The sequence below is a fragment of the Hemitrygon akajei genome, chromosome 14 (genome assembly GCF_048418815.1).
Source record: "Hemitrygon akajei chromosome 14, sHemAka1.3, whole genome shotgun sequence".
NCBI lineage: Eukaryota > Metazoa > Chordata > Chondrichthyes > Myliobatiformes > Dasyatidae > Hemitrygon > Hemitrygon akajei.
Window position 1 is genome coordinate 16104398 of NC_133137.1, and position 14583 is coordinate 16118980.

The window sequence follows — 14583 nt, forward strand, 5'->3', positions numbered from 1 at the left end:
TTGTTGCATTTGGTCCATGCTAGACTGTTATTCTGCCTAGTGCCATTGACCCACACCTGAACCATAGCCCTCCATACCCCTCCCATCCCTTTACTTATATCCAAACTTCTCCTAAAGGTTCCAATCGAACCTGCATCCAACACTTCTGCTGACATACTTCCCATACTCTCACCACTCTCTGAGTGAAGGATTTCCTCATCAGGTTCCCCTTAAATAGCTCACCTTTCATCCTCAACTAGAAGCTGACTCAAACCTAGTGGAAAATGTCTGCTTGTGTTTACCCTATTTATACCCCTAAAAGTTTTGTACACCTCTATTCCCTGGAACATAGGAGGAGGAGGGGGACCAAACCTATTTAACCTTACCTTATGAACTCAGGTCTTCAAGTCCTGGCAATGTACTAGTAACTTTTCACTGTAATCTTTCCTGGAAATCTCCTTCTCAAAGGGTGGAGGATGCAGAATCTTTGAATAACCTGTAGGTAGGCAATTAACTTGCAAAGGGTGAATGACTATGATAGTTATCTCAATATTGAACTCTACAAGTACAGCAACTTCTCAGTCTGTAAGTCATCCATCTGTCACTGTAACTCAGCATTTACCTCCTGCCCCACCCTCCTACCTTCTCCACTCTTATTTTGCTCTCTCTGAGAGTGGAAGACATTTCCTGCCTGATCCGCTGGGCTTGTCTTCCTACTCTCCATTTTGTCTTTTGTCTGTGTTCTCAACCTTTAACTGCCCCGATTCATTCACCAAGTAGTTAACTTTGTTTAAAGCTTATCCTCATGGTCACCCTGGTTTTACCCTATCAGAAATATCCCCCCCTCCATCCACGCTCCTTGCAGTTTTACAAGCTTCTATTAATTCCTTCTTTTTAGTTGTGATGACTTTTGACCTTCCACAGATGAGGACTGATTGCTGAATCTTTCCAGCATTTTCTTTGTTTGATTATGACAATGAGACAAGAATGCAGTTGATGTTACAATCAGGATCTTACTAAAAGGCAGTGCAGGCTCGAAGACATGTATGCCATAATCCTGCTCCTAATTTGGGTATTCTTGTGACTGTGGTTTTACCTGCAGGTTGATAATTCTCAGCTTGAAAGGTTGTTTTCACCCCCTCCATTTTTTTTCAGATATGATACGCTGGATATGGGTTTCAGCTCTTTCAATTTATGATCAGATGCTTTTTGAATACTTTTGGTTCATCATTGATTCTGAGAAAACTTTCTGGTTCATTAATTGACGATGGGTTAGCCGAGCTATAGGACGCAGAATGGATTTGAGTTGCAAAAGTGCAAGCCAGCATCTAGGCCTGTGCATGCCAGTATCATTAATTAACTAATCACAGGCAATTATTTTCTAAATTCTGAGATATCGGCAGATCATCCATTTTCATCAGAGATTGCCAGAGTTCACCAGGGTGATTGAAGTAACTGATGAAAATTGGAACAACTTGGCTATCCTTTGGGGTTTGCATTGTTAGTTTTTAATTAAACATCCAGATTGGACACATTAATTGCTAACTTCAATCATGCTTCTGATGAGGATCAGGGTGAAATGATATTAAATTTGCTAAACAGGTGATTTAAATTACCAAGGTTCTGATGTAAACTCTGTCCATTTATACCCTTAATAAATGGTTATGGTTATCTCTAATTTTTTTTACATTGCATAACCCCTAACTAATCAATAGTTTCTCAGACTTTTGATTACCTCCTAATTAATTGTCCTTAGAGCACTCAAATTGTTTTTATGACCTTTACTGAAGCTTTTTCCTGATGATTGGGTTCTAGTGGTTTTGTCTTTACTACCCAAACCAACTTGCTCATGTTCCGATGTATTAATTTTCCTATGTGTATCTTTAACTCAGATTAATAGACACACTGATGAAAGGAAACTGTAGCATAATACAGGAGAGAAGTGTTAGATTGATCTTAAAGTTTGATAAAAGGTTAGCACAGCATTGTGGGCTGAAGGGCCTGCACTGTGCTGTATTCTTCTGTATGTTAATATTATCTTATTGTTCTTTGGTGAAGTAGTATATGTATTTGTTTCTGCTTTCTTTGCTTAATTGTGAATGTGGTGTTATTTAGATATAACACGAGTGAATCTGCAGATGCTGGAAATAAATAAAAACACAAAATGCTGGCAGAACTCAGCAGGCCAGACAGCATCTATGGGAGGAGGTAGTGACGACGTTTCGGGCCGAAACCCTTCATCGGGAGATATAGATCGCTTCAGTGATAATCTTACTCCGGTGTTAAACAATGACATTTGAAATTTCAGCCTCTGCTCATATGCTGATCTAAAGTGGATCAGGATAAACGTGGTGCACCTCGATATGGTGGCTCTTCATATAATACCAGAATGGAAAAAAAAGATTTACTTATTCCTTCTCTCTTATGAAAACTCGTAAAGTCAATGTGGGAATGGGGGTGAGTGATTAGTATACTCTGCAAGTTGTACACAACTCTTTATCACTGTTGGACTAAAGCAGACCTGGTTTTCTCTATAAGTTCCTGTGAATTCTGTGAGCATTTAACCTTCAGAAGCTAGTTATAGCATGCCTAATTTTGTACTTGCTGCTTGCTTTTTATTGAGTCCCACCCGTGAAATTATGTTTATCTTCAACATTTGGAAGTGGTGTTGGATATCAGGTAAACACTGTGATCTTAGTAAGGTGTAATGCTGATCATTTTCTTTCTTTTCTGCTGATTTAATGGTGGGGGGAAGGTATCTTCCCAAAAATCTGTGTATGTTTTCTGGCCTCTACATTTTTTTGTAATTTTATTTCATCGTAATAGGAAAGGCAGATGGAGATGCCGGTAATCTTTGTGCAGATTAACATGCATGAATATATCTGCAGCGGCCATGCAGTTAATGTGTATTTAAAACTTATTTGTAATTTCATCCTATACATGATTTGTCAATTATTAAAGGAGCCGCATTGTTATAAAGATTTACCATTTGTCACTTTTTTTCCATAGGGAGTACTGGACAGGATCTCTCAGATCCAACCAAAACTAATATTTTCAGTTGAAGCAGTTATTTACAATGGCAAGGAGCACGATCACATGGAAAAGCTGCAGAATGTAGTGAAAGGTAAATTAACTTCCATTACTTGTTCCTAATCTCCTTATAGAGCCTTTGTTGGGTAAGGGGTTCAGAGCTGTCAATGTGCCCTGGAGTACACCCCAGTTACCTAATTTGCAGTGTGGTTTGTCTCCACTGGTCTGTTATTGTTTCTGTTGAACTGCTTCCAACGGGCCTGTCTCAGCTAACATAATCAACTGATCCTTTCCCTCTCCCCCTACTTAAGGCTTACTGTTATGTTCTGGTAACACCAGAAATTGATCGAAAGGAAGACATGGAGCCAGGAGATGACTCGTGTACGTTTGGTCTTATGTTAAGCAAGACATGCGCATATGACATTTGATTCCAAGCAATTGGATAACTGATCGATGCAGAATGTCTCCCTGGTGCTTCCTGCCCCTTCTCCTCTCACTTCCCCTTTTCCCAGCCATGATTCCCCTCTCCCTGCCCCCTTTTCACGATGATGCACGCCATACGTACTCTGTACCTGTAACCATGAGTTATTTAAACAAAGAATGCTTAATCAAACAAGGTTACTCAAATATTAAATACACAACACATCTCCCTGCTTACCTATAAAACTCCAACTCCATATAGGATGCATCTCAACATTTTTTATATATGTGTGTAAAATATAAATTCATATAATAATATATATAATGTAATTTTATGTATTGCACTGTACCGCTGCTGCAGAAAAAAGAACAAATTTCATGCCACTGAGTGATGATAAACCTGATTCTGATATGGGTCTCTATTATGGACTGGATTGAGAGTGGAAAGGGGGCAGGGAGAGGGGAATCATGGTTGGGAAAAGGGGAAGGGAGAGGGGAGGGAGCGGGAAGCACCAGGGAGACATTCTGTAATGATCAGTTATCCAATTGCTTGGAATCAGATGACCTTGCCTGTTGTCTCAGGGCTGGGTGTGTCTGCACCCACGCCACCTCCTGTCCTTGGCACTGCTTCTCTGCCACCTGTCCCACATCCCTCTCGCGCCTTTTTTGACGGGGGATCACTCTGCTTGGCAGGTGAGACTTGTGGCTGTGAAGCGATCTCAGGTTCTGGGGACTTCTCTGTGGTGGTTGTGGGAGTTGACTCTGGGACTGCAGGAATTGGTTTGGACAGCTCTGGACATGTTGGCATCCCGAAAACAGCATGCCAAGCTTCACTGGACAATGTAGATCACAATGTGCGCGTGGCCTGACGTCACCATTTCCCTTACCTTTTGGAAAGCCACCTCACACAGCTTTGCCCATTGCCATTTCTTCCCGATCTGTAGTAATGAGTTCAAAGGGTGGAGCACAGTTGCCAGGTTTGGCAGGAAACTGAAATAGTAATTAACAAATCCTAAAAAGGATCGCAACTATGACATGTCCTTTGGCCTTGGGGCATCCGCCTCTGCTTAAATTTTCTCAGCACACCTGTGCAATCCTTGTGCGTCAGTTATATGACCTCAGTAAGTGATGCTTGGTTTAAAGAATTCACATTTGTTTCCTCGTGCTCTGAGCCCATAATCTACTAATAATTACCGGTAATAATGACGTCCTCCAGGTAAGAATGATTGCTGGGGCAACCTTGCAGCACCTGGTCCATAGCTCTCTGCCAGAGTGCAGCTGTAGATACTGTGTCAAAAATAAGCCTATTCTAGGGATAAGGCCCATTGTGAGTGTTTATGGTGAGAAACACTTTGGGCTCTTCTACCATCTCCATCTGTAGGTCAGCCTCAGCTAAGTCCACTTGGCTGAAATGTTTCCCTCCAGACAGGCTTGTAAAGATGTCCTCTATCCTGGGCAGAGCGCTTTGATCAGCTTTCAGCACTGGGTCGATGGTGACTTTAAAATCACCACAGATCCTGACAGATCCATTATTCCTGGCTGCTGGGACCACTGGCATTGCCCATGGACTCCACTCAACCTTGGAAAGAATTCCTTCAGCCTCTACGTGATTTAGCTCACTGGCTACTTTATCACGGATAGTATAAGGAACCAGCTGGGCTTTGTAACACTTGGGTGCGGTCCTTTCATTCAGTACTATTTTACCCTTGATATATTTGAGCTTCCCAATGCCATCCTTGAACACTGCTGTGGCAACGTCCAGTTCCTTTCGTAATTCTCTTTCAGTTAACTCTGTTGCAGAGGATGTGACAGGCAAATGGCAGATGGATCTCCCATGGTCTCAGCCACTCACTTCCTCTCAATGGTGGCCCTCTTCTTTGTACCACATACAAGCCCAATGTGACTTGTTGGTTGCTGTATTTCACTATTATGGCTGTAATAATGGACTGCCTTCATACCTTCGATATGTGCCTGTGCTGATATTGTTCATTTACAGTCATTCAAATGAACGCAGCGCCACACACTGGATGAATTGGATGAATGTATGGGACATTGGAAAAAAGTTGAATTTCCCCATGGGGATGAATAAAGTATCTATCTATCTATCTAATTCCTCCGACAATAACTATTAGGAACTAATACACAGTTTTATAGTACTGTAGTAGTATTGGTAGTGTTCTAATTTGCTCTGTATTCATTTAAATACATAATTTATTTCATGGAAATGGTTAAAAAGGCATAAAAATGATAAACTACTGTTTAATTTTTTAAAATGCCTTTTTAACTATTCCATGAGACTTTTGCTAATTGGAACAGCTGCATAATTGGGCTAAATGCATTGGTCCCAATGTGTCCCAATTAACCAGAATCCCTTCTAGTTTTAATGGGTTCATGGACTTCAGAAATTTGATGGCAGAAGCAGAGGGGAAGAAGCTATTCCTAAAACATTGTGGATCTTCAGGGTCCTGTACCTCATCCCTATTGCTAGAAATGAGAAGAGGGCATGTTCCGGACGGTGAGGGTCTGTAGTGGTAGATGCTGTTTCTTGAAGATGGTCTTGATGGTGAGTTGAGTTCTGTCCTTGATCAATCAAGTCCTCCTTGAGGGGTCAGCGGTGGAAAGGATGAGCAACTTCAAGTTCCTGGGTGTCAGCCTCTCAGAGGATCTATCCTACACTCAACACGTTGATGGACCCGTGACGAAGGCACGCCACTGGCTTTATTTCATTAGGAGTTTGAGAAGATTTTGTATGTCACCAAAGACTCTTACAAGTTATACAGGTGTACAGTGGTTATGTCATGGCCTAGTACGGAGGTTCTAATGTGTAGAATCAAAAGAAGCTTCACAGTTTGTAGACTTGAGAATTTGTATTCTCGAAGGCAGTGGAGGCCAAGTCTCTGGATGCTTTCAAGAGAGAGTTAGATAGAGCTCTTCTAGATAGCGGGGTCAAGGGATATGGGGAGAGGGCAGGAACTGGGTACTGATTGTGTATGATCAGCCATGATCACAGTGAATGGCAGTGCTGGCTAGAAGGGCCGAATGGCCTACTCCTGCACCTACTGTCTTTTGTCTGTTATTGTCTATTGTAGATGGTATTTGAGTTGTGCTTACCCACAAAGTCATGTGTATAGAGAGAGAAGAGTAGTGTATCGTGTATCCTTGAGCTGAGCCTGTGTTGAATTTCAGCGAGGAGGAGGTGTTATTTCTGGTCTATATTGACATTGGTCTCCCAGAAAGGAAACTGAGGATCTAGTTGCAAAGAAGGGACCATGGCCCAAGATTTGAAGCAGAGCTGTAATTGATGAACATATATTTTGCAGTTGTCTAGGTTCTCCAGAGCCAAGGGGAGAGGCAGTGAGATTGTGTTGGCTGTAAACTTGCTGTGGCAGTAGACAGATTGCAGTGGGTCCCGGTCCTTGGTCAGGCAGGAGTTAGCGCTAGCATGATCAGCCTATTGAAGCACTTCATCAGAGTAGATTTTGGTGCCTCTGCTGTTTGCCCCAGGGTAAAAATGTGAAACACCAGAGAATGTGGCTTTGAGGTTAAACGGAGGAGGTTTACGGACCATATGCAGGGTAAGGTTTTTTACACAGAGTGGTAGACTGTTGCCGGGGTAGCAGAGGAAGTTGGCAGTTTGGAGTTCGGGTTCACGTTCAGTTTATTGTCATATACCTGTCCACGTGTATGCAGCCAGACAAAGCAAAATTCCTCCACACCAAGGTGCAAAGCACAATACTGTAATTCACACATAACACATAAAGTAATATTATCACTAATAAATTAACAAGTGATAAGGTGCATATACCATACAACTTTAAAAAGTAAACAGTATAATGCTGCTGGCACTTCATAGGTAATGAGACGTGGCTGCTGACAGGGAGTTCAATATCCTTGTATCCTGGGTGCAGAAGCTGTTTCCCATCCTAGCAGCTCTCGTCTTAAGATAGATAGATAGATAGATACTTTATTCATCCCCATGGGGAAATTCAACATTTTTTCCAATGTCCCATGCACTTGTTGTAGCAAAACTAATTACATACAATACTTAACTCAGTAAAAAATATGATATGCATCTAAATCACTCTCTCAAAAAGCATTAATAATAGCTTTTAAAAAGTTCTTAAGTAGTTTACTTAAATACATTAAATACTTAAATACTTAATGCTACGGTAGCAACATTCCTCCATTGCACAACATCGTGGACTGATTGGTCTGTTCACTTCTTTTCTGTATTCTCTAGTCACGCAAAATGCTGGAGGAAATCAGCAGGTCAGGTGGCATCTGTGGAAATGAATGAACAGTCAATGTTTTAGGCCGAGACTCTTCATCAGTTGTCAGTTACTTTTTAAAGCCGTTGGAACAACTGTCAAGGCTAGTGTTAGGAATGAGATTTTCACCCATAGAACCAGCATGCATTCATTCCCACTCGAACTTTTTCATCTTTGGCTTCTTGCGTTCTTCCAGCAAAGCCCAAGTTTATAGCCTTCAGGGTTGAAATGCTGGATTCAGCGTTTCAGTTCACCTGCCATTCCTGATTTTAATTTGTTGTTTTGACCCTGCTCTTCTGTTCACACTTTCTCCAAGCACATCAGCAGCAATGAACAAGTCTTCTCTGCTTTCTCTCAGGCAGCATCATTGCCATTTTCTCTTGGCCTCTACCTGCTATAGACCATCCTCCTTCCCCTCCCCCTCGCCCCATCCTTATCCCTTCTCCGCAGACTGAAATAGCACTACTTCTAACTTTCCTAAATTTGAGTGAAAAGTTGTCCATCTGAAATGTTAATTCTGCTCCCTGCTACTTTATTACTTCCAGCATCTTTTCCTTTACTAGATTTCTAGTTGGTCTAGTTTCTTGTTATTTCTCATATTCGAATGTTTATGTGAGAGAGCTAAAGCATTAAAGGTATCTCCTATTTGTAGGATCACTGAACAACAGCTTGAGTGCATTTTCACAAGAGAATGACTTACATCGTAGATTAAGTGTTGGTTTTGAAAAGCAGCAGTTTCAGTCATAGCTAAAGTCTTTCTTGCCATTGGAGTCTATGACAATTTAAACTACAACTTTTCATATCTAACGTTTAAACTGTGGATGTAACTCACTGTACTTACATATTATTCTGTAATAAAGGGAGTAGTTGGACTAAAACTGAAGCAACATTTTAAATCTCTAAAACTACTGCCATCTGTAAGAAATTACCTTTGACGAATTTTTAATGGAGGTGCCTTTAGAGTAAGTTGATTGGTTGGTGCTGCAATTACCAAAGAAACAATTTTAATCAAATGTGTTTAAGTTTCATATACTACTTTAAAAAAAATGATTCAATTAAAGTGATTGGTGCCTACTTTTTTGGCTGCTGCACTGTGTAAATACTAAAGTAATTTCTTTTCATCTTGGTGACACGTCATTGGGTAAAAATAATTCATTTGCATTATGAGACATATTGGAATGCCAAGCATCAAGCAAAACTAGATTTTATTCATATAATTGGCATGAAAGTTCGTTGATTTTTAAAAATGTTACTTTATTCGCTAAATAATATAGATGAGATAATGTGACCTGGTTATGTCTATTTCTATTGTTAAAACAATTAAGTTTTATTACAAGGGAATATTACCAGTTGGAGTTGATTTGAAGTTGCTTGCATTATTACTTTTTATTGCGATTGGTTGACTTGTATTAAACGTTTTTGATCAAAAGGTGATTGGCTTTTGTGGGACCAAAGTCTAAAGATGGTCTTCAAGAGACTAAATATGCCACACATACAGTACATAAATTAAAGATGTTCTTGATGGATTTAAAATATTCTTACAAAGTTTACTAGCTTTTTGCTTAAAAAACACACACAATTTGGGAAACCATCTGGACAAAAATTACTTACTTATTTTATATTAATTGCAATACAGCACAGAATAGGCCCTTCTGGCCCTTCGAGCCGTGCCTTCCGGCACCCCCCCCCCCCCCCCCCCCCGATTTAATCCTAGCCTGATCACAGGACAATTTACAGCGGCCAATGGACCTGCCAGCCGGTATGTCTTTGGGGTGTGGGAGGAAACTGGAGCAGCCCGGGAATTGTGGGGAGAAGGTGTCAACTCCTTACAGGCAGGAATTGAACCAGAATCGCCTGTGCTGTAAAGTATTGTGCGAACCCCTACCCTACCCATGGTGCCCCAAGGAGGGACTCATCCCAAAATGTCGACTGTCCACCTCCCTCCACAGATGCTGCCTGACCCGCTGAGTTCCTCCAGCATCTTGGTTTTTGCTCTGTATTTCCAGTCTCATGACATTGAAGATCTTGCATTTCAGATTGACAGTCGCACATTATCCTCGAGAGGGGGAAGAAAAGATTGCTTTAAATCTTTCCATCTCCTCTACGGAGAGTACTTCTTAAAAGCACTTCAACTTTTCCTAAACTAAAGTCTAGGACAGGAATTCCCAACTTACCGTTAACTGAGGAGTCCGTGGACCCCAGATTGGGAACCTCTGGTCCAGAATAGTTTTTAATAGGGGTAGCGCAGTAGTCCAGATAGTGGAGCTGCTGTGTCATAGCTTCAGTAACCCGTGTTCGATCCTGATCTCCAGCGGTGTCTGTGTAGCGTTCGCATCTTCACCTTGTGCCCATTTGGGGATTTCTGCTAGGAGCTTCACCTTCTTCCCATGTCCCAAATACATGTGCGTTGGTAAATTGTAGTTTATGGGTGAGTGGTGGAATCTGGGGAGAGAGATGATGGAAATGAGGAGGGAATAAAGCAGGATTAGTGTAAATGGGTGCTTGAGGGTCAGGCTGAATCCTGTTTCTGCACTCTGTGGCACTATACAAATCAAGCCATTCGTTCATGAAAAATAAACTAGAACAATCATGTTCCTATAGTTAACAAAGCACCACCTGCGTTTGGGATGCTGTGGTAGCATAGAGGTTAGCACAAAGCCTTGGTTGGTCAGGGTTGACCATGGATATCGCGTCTCAGCTGTCTAGATACGCAAGCCAGGGCAGTACAATATGGAGAGCAAGCTGCTGTTGATGTAGCAAGCTCCCCTTCTCTACACATCCAACGAACCCAAAGGAACGGCAGAGCCCTATACAGTTTCGCACTCCTGGCGACGCAGGAGTTGCCAATCGGTGTTGAACTCCACATAGGACTGCCTTGGGGACTCCAGCTCCAGATTTTTCCTTCTGGGTTTACCCCCGAAGCTTTCCCCATGAGTGGGTCCAGCCATAAGGCAGCGGAGGTTTGAGATCAGTATATTCTCTCTCATAGATGAGCTGACAACCATAGCTGATAAGCCCCATCTGCCGGAAGTGACTGGTTTAAGGCGCCAGTAGCCCGCCTCTTCCTCTTTTCCTGTCAGTAGAAATGGTTCCGTCGGGCTTAGTAGCTAAGCCACACGTGAAGACCAGGAGCCCGACTTGGTTGTCAGAGGCTCTTTGATGCGGCTGCCATTGGGAGCATTTGATAGGTAGTGGGAGCTTGTCCCCGGCTGTAACACCCTTAAGGAACCTGGTTAGCACAGCGCTCTACAGTACCAGCGATCCGGGTTCAATTCCCACCGCTGCCTGTAAGGAGTTTGTACATCCTCCCCGTGACTGTGAGGGTTTCGTCCTACAGTCCAAAGGGCTACTGGTTGATAGGTTAATCGAGGGATTGCTGGGCAGCATGTCTCAAAGGGCCAGAGGGCCTATTCCGCGATGCAGGTCAATAAATCAATAATACAAATTACAATCGTTTATAAAGTCCGCCAGTCTGAGTGACGTTTATAATCTAGAAGCACTGGCATCACTGCCATCGGAGGAAAGATTTTTTCATCTGTGGCCAAAAGCTGGATCATGCTTGGTGTGACGTGCCTCGAGTGCTTGTGGCTTTGCTGCTCTGTTGCAGCCACGGTGATATTGGACGCCTCACTGCTATGGTTGTCCTGCAAGTGGTGACCCTCCTGGTCATTGTCAGCTTTCCTTTGCTCTCAGTCCCCTCTCTGACTTCTGTTCCGAGCACAGAGCATGGAAGTTGGAATGAGCTGACTTGCGTATTGCAGGCGGTGTCGGAAGTTCTGTGGAAGCTTTGGTGAAGGGTCTGTATGGCCAGACTTGAAAATTAATGCTCTTTCAGTCGTGGTGTTCTGAGAGATCAAGGTGATTTTCTGGTTTACTCCTGTAGGTTTGCCTGACTTGGAGAAGGTGGTACTAATACCATATGTAAAACCGAAGGAGGCCGTGGACTTGTCCAGGATACCAAACAGGTAAGAACTCCTGAGCGATGTACTTGCTGCAGTGTTGACTGTGTGTGTGTAATATCACTCCCATTGTCACTAGCACCTCTGGATTTTCTTGAATATGTCAAATACCAGCCCCCCCAACCCCCCGTATTCTTTACTGTTTAAAGTTAACTTTGAGCAGTAGAACACTTGACTGCAAGATGAAGGAAAAGTTTGAACATGGAAACGAGAGAAAGGGTAGTGGTTATCAGGTTTAGGTGGTCGGGTTTAGAGAGCTCGAGCAAAATTACAGGAAGGTCTTGTTGGCGTTGGTGAGATGGAAGGCCAAAGTTGTAATTCACTTACCATTTGTCAGGTATATTGCTTAAATTAAATATACTTTGAAAGACAAATCTTTAGATTAAAAAATCTGCAAATGTGGAGGGGGGGGGGCAAGTTCTTGGCCATTGAAGGGATAGGCTGGTTCATTTGGGGAAACTAATGAACAATAATCTTGCATACACTCGAATTTTTTTTCCAAAGCAAGTGTTGATTCTGGGCAGTAAGATATTTTTATCTCATGTGTCAACAGTCGAACATCACAATCTGCAGATAAGATAAAACTCAGACTTATCAGAAGGTTTTATTCTGTGCAAAAGTGCTAACGGCAGAAAAGTGCTTACTGCTTGAACCTTGCACACTTTCCTTTTTAAAGGTGCTCTTTTGCTTATCGAATTAAAGCAGAAAGTGCCAGGAACGCACTGTAGGTCAGACAGTATCTGTGGAAAGAGGAACAGTTAGTATTTTAGACAAGGACCCTGCATCAAAACGGGATAAAGAAAACAAGTTTGTTTTAAGTTGCTAGGAGATAGGGGAGCGCTGGATGCAATAAAGATAATGTACCTAAGTCTTGGAGGACATTTAGTTGTTATTGAGTTAATTAGAGCAAGAAAAATGTAACTGAAGTAGAGAGGTGAGAGCAGTTGAAGCGAGAATGATGAAACAGAATGTGTGAAATTCAATCTGTAGGACATGCCTAACATTTTGGATTAGGTTCATAACGAATGTAATATCACAGATAGACTGACGTTTATTAACTAGAAACATTTTTCTGAATGTGTCTTTAGTTGGAAAGGAAATTAACGAACAAAGTCAGCTAGTGCCTTCACTGACTTTGGGAAGTGTCAAATCCTTCACAGCCGTTTAAGTGTGTGATCGCTGATAAAATGGGGGGAAAATACAGCTGCGAATTTGAAACTACTGTGAGATCAATATGCAGTTAATGGCGTTGGTTCAGTGATAAACGGTGGCCATAACAGCAGTGTCTTTGTTTGAATAGTACTTTATGATCTTTTGTCTCCCTTGGAGGACATGCAAGAGGTTGGAAGAGAGGTCTGTAAGCAGTGCCCTAGAGCATTGGTCTAACTCAGTAGTTTCCAAACTTGTTTTGGGTTACCTCCCCCCCGGGTCACAGGCCATAGCCCCAGTGCCCCACCCTTTCCAACCATTACATAAAAACTACAAGGAATTTTGACTTATGATGCACAGTGAAAGAAATAGGAACTGCAAATTCAAAATAGTAGCAAATAATTACAAAAAATATTCATTTATCAGCTACCAATAAATTACTTCTTTATTTAATTACAGTAAAAACAATCTTCATCAACAATTTTAGAGTGTACATTAGTAGTCCAGCTATTCACTACTTCATTCCTTTTCCTCTTTCAATGAGACGGATGGGCTTGGCGCAGAGATCAGCTTCTCAACATCAGGTTGAATGTCACTCAGGAGGAGTCTCAGATCCCCACATTCAGCTGCAGTCTGTTTCATTGCTTTGAAAGAAGTTGGGCGACTGCACAGAAACCACACTCCACTAAATATGATTAGAAAGGCAATAAAGAGCATCTTGACCTTTTTCCACGGTGCAGGATAGCATTTAGAAGTTTCTTTTTCCAACCAAAAGTCTTGATATGATTTCTTTGAAACTGCCTACAGCTCAAAGTCATTGAGTAGTGAAACCAGTTCTTCCTCCATCCTTTTGGTTAACTCCTGATTACAAGTGCCCAGGAATGACCTAATCTGGAATTTGGATTGAAAGAAGATAGTGAAATTTCGCTGACACGTCTTTATGCAGCTCACCTTGGTGGGCACAGTGTACCCGAAGATCATCATCTAGTACTTTTTCTTTCTCTTCCAACTCAGTGAGGCTTGGAAATTGGAAAAGGTTGGGATAGCTGATGTTGCACTAATATAGAGTTATGGAGAAATATGGAGACGACTGATTTGACTTTGATAAGATTCACTTCATTTCCTTGCAATTGAAGATTGATTTCATTAAACTTTGCAAATAATTCTGATAAATGAGCAGTGCTATGCTTAATATTCTTGAGTTGATTATTGAATGAAGCATTTGAGTCTTCAAAGAACTTAATCATAGTTTCAAAAAGTGCATAAAAGTGTTTTAAGCAATTTCCTTTTGCAACAGTAGCTGTTTTTCATTCTCAATGCAAAGCTCTTGAAATAGTCAAGAATTAAGAGCATGGGACTGGATTTTATTTATTGCTGTGAGAACAGTATTTTATGACTAGTGCAGCCCATCACTTAGGTGTTTTTGCAACAAACTGTTGTCTGTGAATTACACAGTGAATGGTAAATATGTTAGGTACAGCTTTTTACAAGGAAGTAATAACTCCAATGTGATGTCCTGTCATAGATGATGTCTCTTTTGTTGCACAAGCAAGAGTTGAAGAGCGGAATAAGTTTTTGTTTGAAAGATTATTCAACAACCTGAAATCTATCTGTTATTTATTTCTTAAGATGCAACATGAATAGGCCCTTCGAGCTGCACTGCCAGCAACCCCCAATTTAACCGTAGCCAAATCACAGGACAATTTACAGTGACCAATTTACCTGCTAATCCGTGCGTCTTTCACTGTGGGAGGAAACCAGAGCCCCTGGAGAAAACC

General features: G+C 41.7%; 1 protein-coding gene across 1 annotated transcript in view; it reads left to right on the forward strand.

Moving 5' to 3' along the window:
* The window catches only part of aacs (acetoacetyl-CoA synthetase), a 152812-nt gene that overhangs the window by 61011 nt on the left and 77218 nt on the right, over positions 1 to 14583 (forward strand). The window contains exons 6-7 of the mRNA XM_073065526.1: positions 2989 to 3103; positions 11581 to 11662. Coding sequence (XP_072921627.1) covers positions 2989 to 3103; positions 11581 to 11662 — 197 coding nt within the window. The remainder of the gene's footprint in view (positions 1 to 2988; positions 3104 to 11580; positions 11663 to 14583) is intronic.